The sequence below is a fragment of the Trichomonas vaginalis genome, chromosome V (genome assembly GCF_026262505.1).
Source record: "Trichomonas vaginalis G3 chromosome V, whole genome shotgun sequence".
Classification (NCBI taxonomy): Eukaryota; Parabasalia; order Trichomonadida; family Trichomonadidae; genus Trichomonas; species Trichomonas vaginalis.
The window spans coordinates 24,731,890-24,740,457 of NC_067207.1; the positions used below are offsets into that span (position 1 = coordinate 24,731,890).

Consider the following 8,568-nt stretch of genomic DNA (forward strand, 5'->3'; position numbering starts at 1 on the left):
AAATAAAACCTTCTGCCAAGTTGTCTGACAAGAAAGGTTGCAATGGAATTTTCTATGTCGGATACCAATATGCTCCAGAAGTTTTTCATGGGATATAAGATATATTCTAACTCTGACTTAGTTCAAACAGTAACATGGGCAAACTATGAATGGTTCGCTTTGAGAAACTCAGTACAACCACAAGCTAGAGAACAAACAGACCAGTATGCAACTATTGAGAAAATAAGAAGACTTGACCCTAACGTTCCAGGAGTTTATGTTAACCTTTCTGGTTCAGATGGAACTGCTGCCACTAAAGTAAAACTGAAACTTAGAGTTCCTTTGTCATCTTTCCTCATCTTCAGGTTTTTAAGATACTTGCCAAACTGGGCAGGAAAAATTTCTATCGAACTTACTCCAAGCAAAAATAACTTAGTCATTGCACCAACACAAGACCCATTCACTCTTACAGACGTAAAGGGAACAAATAAAACGTCATTCGCCGAATTTTGCAAAGACAAAGTTGACTTAGACTTTGGTTTCTCAAACTCAACACTGAAGTAAACTATTATTTCAATGCTGCTGGAACTGCTTGGGACCCAGTTAAGTTCACATGCGAAAAATTTGAATGCAAGAGAATAGAAAGCAGACTTGCAGTCTATATGTTGGACCCAGATATTTCAAATGCTTTAGCTGCCAAATATATTGCAGTTCCACTTATGTTCCCTATACACCAAATATCTGTCAAAGACTTTGCAGGTGAAGTTGGAAACCAAAGTGCTGACCCAGGTGCAAGAACAGATATTGCTTTAACAACTGCAATGAAACATGCAGATACTATGTTTGTACTGTTCAGACGAACTATAAATGACTATTCTTGTTTCTACAACCCTGGTATTAAATATCATATAAACATAGATGGCAAATATTATCCAAGAGAAGAATATTCTACAGTTGAGGATATGAGGTCATACAACTTGACATTAGATGCTATGAACTTTAACAACAACTTCACAACAACCATTAACCCTGAAATGCAAAGTTCTATTATGCCATATGTGAAAGTATGGACTCATACAGGAGGTCAAAAAACTCAATATACAAATGGAGACCGTTCAAACTTTTGGCTTGGCATTCCATTTGCTGACTCAGAAGACTTTATGGGTGGTATTTCAACTGTTGGTACAGTTCAAATACAATATACTGGTGACAGAGACGGTCCAGATGAATTGAGAGCAAAGAAGTTTACAAAACCAATAGCACTTTTCACGGAAGATGCTCTTTTGAAGATTCGTTCGATGAAACCTGCTGGGGCTCCTCAGATTGGCATAACGACAGCTTCCATCGAGCAGATTTTGGCAGCAGGTCAGTAAGTTGTTCTTGAACTGACTTCTCTCCGTCAAATATTGACAGTACGCCAGTTTTGACATAATATTGTATTATAAACTTACCTTTAGAAATATCTGTAAGTTTTGAAGTTATATTTTTGTCTGCTTCAAGAACTTTCACCATTTCAGTTATACCAACTTTCTTTGCTTTATGAAAATATTTTGGTTCAGCAAAGACTGCTATTCTATAACATTTTCCATTGTTTGTGTAAAGAACTATTCTGTCAATGTATTTGTATTGTTTGTGAGTATAAACTTTGTTCTGCTTCAATTCAAGAGATATCCGAATACGTCCATCTTTTTATTCTAAGTAAAATGTCATTTCCGAAAAATAGAAGCGTAAGTGTTTCAAAAGGTTTAATGGCGGTGGCAGATGTGAAGTTAAATTCACCAACTCAAACAAACAGTCAAAGTGTTATTGTCAATGTCAAAGACAGAGATGTTGAAGTGGGGAAACCATACGAAGACGAAGATGGTATAACAATTGTTCCTGTAAAAGAACAACAACATATCCTGAAGTTAGCAGAGACTTAAGTTCTGTTGCAGATATTCGAAACGACTACCAACAACTGAAAGACAAACTTCAAACTCAGGAGAAGATTTGTCAAGCTTTAAGTATAATGTTAAACTTGGTCGAACACAACCCTGTAAAAGTGAACTCATATGTCATTGCACCTCATGAAGTTTTGAAAGAACTATTGAAACTTTTGACAGAGGCAGACGATATAAACATCAAAGAAATAGAACCCGACATTAGTTGCTGTGGTGTTTCATATAATGTCATTGACAAGATATACGTTATGAAAGGAGGTGAAACGTTGAACTTAAAATATAGTTTCCCAGACGTTATAAAATATTTGACGACCACAACATTTCATTAAAATTTATTTGCTAAGTAAATGGCAGAAGACATAATGGTTTATACTATTACGACTAAAAACCCTGAGTCATATAATTCTATAACAACAAACTTACAAAGTCCTCAAGGACGATATTGTAAACTAACCTTAAACACAATGACGACTAAAGCCTGTTTTGCTCTTTTGACACCAGAAGACTTTATTGTTGTGAATGGTAAAAAATACTCCTTTGAAGATACTTACTCAGATATACCACCAACAGGTTTTGTTGACTTATTTAATACTTTAAGTACGGGTGTAACATGTGCTGCAACTAGAGCAGGTTTCATTATGTTTGGATGTCCGACTGAGTTTACTATAAACGATATGAGCTATAATACAAAACTTATTTCTGGTTTTTACTACCAACAGTTTCCTATAACAGGAAAAGGTGTCATACAAGGAATGTCTATTCCATTGACATTAAGCACACCAATCTTATATATTGTTTCAAACTTAGGTTCAAAGTGTTATTCGAATGTCGACAGAAACTATTATGACCAAAAGATACTTATGCGTATAAACAATACTTTCTCTGCTGGTTTGCCTATTGTTCATTCGAATGCAGAATTTTCAACCTTAGTGAACTCAAACACTTTGGCAAGTATAACGTTGACATTAGTTGACGCAAACTTTGTTCCTGTAAAACTTTTATGTCCTATGTATTTGTCAATGACGGCAGAAAGTTTCGAATTGGAAGATGCAACTGGTGAAAGTATTGTATTACAAGAACAACTTCAACAACAAATAGCTCAAGAACAACAAATGCAACAAATGCAACAAATGGAACAACAAAGTCAAGAATAAAAAAAAATATTTTTTTTATTTTTATAAAAATGTACAGAATAGATGTTTCAGATTTTTATGACTTCCAAGCATTCAGAAATATGTGTCCATTTCGAGACTATAACAAAGCAGTCGAGAATTTGAAACGTTTAGTCATTTATGTCGACTCTGCCCCAGAATGTTATGTTATGAAAGAATGGGATGTTGTCTTTAACAAACCAAGCAACAATAGTTCAGAACAAGAATGTAGACAGAAACTTAAGAAAATAAAAGTCGTACAAGTTGGCATGAAGATGTTAGATGCTTGGGATATCTTATTGTCAAAGTTAGAAGATTTTTCAGTTCGAGGTATAAAGTTCTATACACCTTCTCCAAACTTCTATTCTATCTTCACTGGATATAAATATGAACAAGTAGAATGGAAAGAAAATATTATAGAAGCTTGGTTAGACCATGTCAAAGAAATTATATGCAATGGAAACGAAAAGGTTTATGAGTATATCTTATGTTGGTTTGCAAACATCTTACAACATCCAAGTGCTAAAAATGAAACTGCTCTCATTATAATTGGAAAACAAGGAACAGGTAAGAACACTTTCTTTACAGATATTTTGTGCAAACTGTTAGAAGGTTATTCGAACCCGAATATGACAAACTTAGAAAACATCTGTGGCAATTTAACTCCTCAATAGAGAATATGAAACTTATAGTTTGCAATGAACTTCAAAGTATAGATACAACAAAAGTTTTGAACTCAGATGCTTTGAAGAGTCTTATAACAGACAAAGTTGGAGTTGTTGAAAGAAAGTATAAAGACCAAAGAGTTTGTGAAAATGTTGCAAACTTCATTATGGTTTCAAACAATGCTGTTCCGATGAAGTTAGAAAGTTCTGACAGAAGATATGTAGTTGTCAGAACGTCAGATTCTCATATGCAAGATACAGAATATTTTGACGACTTAGCAGAAACTTTGACATCTGACTTTTACAACCACTTGTTCTCATATTTCATGACATTAGATATTTCTAAGTTCAATCCAAGACAAATTCCACATACCGAAGAGAGACAAACATAAATGAACTGAGAAGGGATGAATATTTAAGAAAACTCAAATGGACAGTACCAAAATGAAATGTTAGTATTGAAAAAAATGTTCCTTGACAAAATAAAACCAACTACAGAATAAATGACTGCAAGACTGAAAACATGGGTAAAAGCTTTCCCATTCACAAAGATATATTGGTAACATGGAAAGAAAACCAGAATGGCTACAAAAACATATATTTGGAAACGAGCTTATCCATATGGACAACTCTGTTGAAGAGCTTGAACCGGAAACTCAGGAAAGAGTCATGCAAAAACAATAAAACGCCGAAAAAGGAAAAACTCCCCAATGACAAACATAATGACAAAATTCAGATATGGTTCCTGAGATCACTGGCCAAAGGATAAAGACTGGGAAATTTACAACAACTAGGTGAACATGAGGCAAAGATGCAACAACTTGAACAGAGGGCAAGTTACCAAAAGCGACACCAAAGAAGAAAGATAGAAACAAAGTGAAAGTAATGAAGAAGTAACTTTCATGCTAGTGAAAGTAGTGGCAATGAAGGAAAAGAAGAGCTTAAAAACTCATCAGGAAGAAAGTAAAGCTTGGTACGAGTGTTCTATTATGACACATTAAATATCCAACTATTCTATATTTTTACCCATATGAAATGTACGCCGCTCAGAATATAACGCCAAACAGTTTTGGATGCCATGAACGGAAATGTTTCCGAATGGTTATAACGAATGCGACAATGCATTAGAAGGTCAGAAAATAGTTCCTGGAACTTACGAATATACAACTGCTGTTTCTTTATGGAACGTAGTGAGTTTGGAGAAGGTTCTTCAACAACAGTATGATATTGCTTGCGACAGGTTTCATATAATTTCTATTGAAACTCTTCTTATACGTGGAACAAGACATTGAAATAAACCTTTCTGCCAAGTTGTCTGACAAGAAAGGTTGCAATGGAATTTTCTATGTCGGATACCAATATGCTCCAGAAGTTTTCATGGGATATAAGATATTTCTAACTCTGACTTAGTTCAAACAGTAACATGGGCAAACTATGAATGGTTCGCTTTGGAGAAACTCAGTACAACCACAAGCTAGAGAACAACAGACCAGTATGCAATATTGAGAAAATAAGAAGACTTGACCCTAACGTCCAGGAGTTTATGTTAACCTTTCTGGACAAACTGCAGCAGCAAGTAACCAAAGTAAAACTGAAACTTAGAGTTCCTTTTGTCATCTTTCCTCATCTTCAGGTTTTTAAAGATACTTGCCAAACTGGCAGGAAAAATTTCTATCGAACTTTACTCCAAGCAAAAATAACTTAGTCATGCATCCAACACAAGACCCATTCACTCTTACAGACGAACGGGACTCAAGTTTCGGAATTTTGCAAGAAGCAAGGTTGACTTTAGACTTTGGTTTCTCAAACTTCAACAATGAAGTAAACTATTATTTCAATGCTGCTGGAACTGCTTGGGACCCAGTTAAGTTCACATGCGAAAATTTGAATGCAAGAGAATAGAAAGCAGACTTGCAGTCTTATATGTTGGACCCAGATATTTCAAATGCTTTTAGCTGCCAAATATATTGCAGTTCCCACTTAATGTTCCCTATACACCAAATATCTGTCAAAGACTTTGCAGGTGAAGTTGGAAACCAAAGTGCTGACCCAGGTGCAAGAACAGATATGCTTTAACAACTGCAATGAAACATGCAGATACTATGTTTGTACTGTTCAGACGAACTATAAATGACTATTCTTTGTTTCTACAACCCTGGTATTAAAATATCATATAAACATAGATGGCAAATATTATCCAAGAGAAGAAATATTCTACAGTTGAGGATATGAGGTCATACAACTTGACATTAGATGCATGAACTTTAACCAACAACTTCACAACAACCCATTACCCTGAAATGCAAAGTTCTATTATGCCATATGTGAAAGTATGGACTCATACAGGAGGTCAAAAAAACTCAATATACAAATGGAGACCGTTCAAACTTTTGGCTTGGCATTCCATTTGCTGACTCAGAAGACTTTAGGGTGTATTTCAACTGTTGGTACAGTTCAAATACAATATACCTGGTGACAGAGACGGTCCAGATGAATGAAAGCAAAGAAGTTTACAAACCAATAGCACTTTTCAACGGAAGATGCTCTTTTGAAGATTCGTTCGATGAAACCTGCTGGGGCTCCTCAGATTGGCATAACGACAGCTTCCATCGAGCAGATTTTGGCAGCAGGTTCAGTAAAGTTGTTCTTGAACTGACTTCTCTCCTGTCAAATATTGACAGTACGGCCAGTTTTGACATAAATTGTATTATAAACTTACTTTAGAATATTCTGTAGTTTTGTGTGTTATATTTTTGTCAACTGTCAAGAACTTTCACCATTCTGGTTATACCAACTTTCTTTGCTTTATGAAAATATTTTGGTTCAGCAAAGACTGCTATTCTATAACATTTATCCATTGTTTGTGTAAACAGAACTATCTGTCAATGTATTTGTATTCGTTTGTGATAAAACCTTCGTTTTATACAGAAACAAATAAGTGAAAACGAAAAGAAACTAGAATATGACAGACACACAAAGAAACTCAATGAGTTAAACGTAGAGAAAAAGAAGAAAGAAGAACAACTGAAAGAACTAAGTACAGAGGAATATGCGAAAAAAGTGTCAGAAAAAGCAGCAGAAGTAGCAAAAATGGAACAAGATGTTATAAATTTGAAAAACCATACTACTCAATATAAAGTACTGAAAGATGAAGAGATAAAACAAAAAGCCCTGAAGACATATATGGATAGCGATGAGTATAAAAAGAAGTTGAAGCAAATGTAAAGGCAGAAAAACTTTTACAGTTGCAAAACCAAACCGTACAGTATGAAAACTTAGCACAAGAAAGTAAAAAAACGACGCAGCCATGCAAAAGGCAATGAAAAGCGCAGAATATATAAAAGCTAATAATGACTGGTTAGATGCCCAAGCCAACGCCAAAAGCAGCCCAACTTATAGGGTCAATAAGGACAAAAATACAAGCGGATGAAGAAGCAAATGAAGCTTTAATGAATGCTGACTTTAAGAACGCCTTCGAAGCTCTTCATAGTAAGGTGAAACTAGTGAACGACTTCTCATCTGGAAAGAAACTGAAGTCTGAAGGTTTCGACAACGAGTTAAGAGAAGTAGCACAAAATATGACGAAAATAACAGATGCAGCAACGAGACAGGCAGTTCAAAGTGCCTATGACGCCGTTAGAGCAACTGTTGTGGAAAGTCAAGAAAAAGAGTTACAACAGACCAAAACAGACCTAGTAAATGCTTTCTTAAGAACGAAAAGTCAGGTAGGACATTATGCTGCAGATGGAACATATGTGCCAGCTGGTGGAACTTATATACCAGCTGGTGGAACTTATATACTAGCTAGTGGAACTTATATACCACCAAACCCTCCAAGAGAAGCACCTGCACCAGGACTACCTAAAACATTTACATCGTCACATGGACACAGACACAGGCATGCAACAAAACCAACACAACAACCAACAGTTCAAAATCCAGCACAACAACCAACAGTTCAAAACACTGCACCACAACCAACAGTTCAAAACACTGCACCACAACCAACAGTTCAAAACACTGCACCACAACAACCACAAACAGAGCAAGGACATAAAAGAAGTAGAGAACAAGGAAACCAAGAATTCTTAAAAATGCTTAAGGAAAATTATGGTTACCCAGATACTCTTGACTTTAGTGACAGATATAAAGAAGCTATTAGAAAGTTCAAGGAAGGAAATACTGACCCGAACCTATTTAGCTTTATGGTTCAGCACCAAATGGGATATAATTTCAAACCTGGAAAATACAAGCTCGCTAAGGGATATGATTTAATAGCATATCATCCAAATGACATGAATGAATTTACTCCGAGATATTTGGTGTCAGAGCTAAATGATAATTCAACTCTCTTCATGAAACGCGTAAAAATAGAGACGGAACGAAAGAAGAAAGGTTTATGAGTCCGGATGACTTAGATAGGGAACTTTTTAAAAACGGTCTCGGAATATATGAAATGCCAGCAGATGAGGTACAAGAAACTCCATAGGAAGAAGTTCAGATACAACCAGACATGGAAGAAATAGTTCAGCAACAACAGCTAGAAGAGCCTGAAGGAAACAAACAAGTCCCTCCTTTGGAAATTAACTTCACAGAACTAGATGAAGATTTGGAACAGCCGAAAAATCTTGACCCTCAACAAGTGTATGCGGGAATATGGAATCTTTCCAAGAGTCTAAGAAAAATTCGGCTGACATAGTAGAAGAATATCGAAAAATGTTCGCCGACATACAAAAGACTCCAACATCAGATGAAAATATTCAGCATAGAATGGAAGTACTGAAAGAAAGTGTACGCAAATACAACAATCCTTTTTACTTACGACCATATAAC

At 35.6% G+C, this 8,568-nt stretch overlaps 1 protein-coding gene and 3 pseudogenes across 4 annotated transcripts, besides 1 other annotated feature; all 4 read left to right on the forward strand.

Moving 5' to 3' along the window:
• Positions 1–8,568: part of a mobile genetic element that runs on past both edges of the window.
• Positions 88–1,166, forward strand: TVAGG3_0396960 (annotated as a pseudogene). Its single transcript has one exon. A coding segment is annotated over exon 1 (1,079 nt).
• TVAGG3_0396970 (uncharacterized protein) lies at positions 2,672–3,073 on the forward strand (the record flags this gene model as incomplete). The annotated part of the gene is made up of 1 exon (XM_051232546.1): positions 2,672–3,073. One exon carries the CDS (start codon positions 2,672–2,674, stop codon positions 3,071–3,073), a length of 402 nt encoding a protein of 133 aa, XP_051102276.1.
• Positions 3,103–3,931, forward strand: TVAGG3_0396980 (annotated as a pseudogene). The gene has a single exon. A coding segment is annotated over exon 1 (829 nt).
• TVAGG3_0396990 lies at positions 7,941–8,568 on the forward strand (annotated as a pseudogene). Its single transcript has one exon. A coding segment is annotated over exon 1 (628 nt).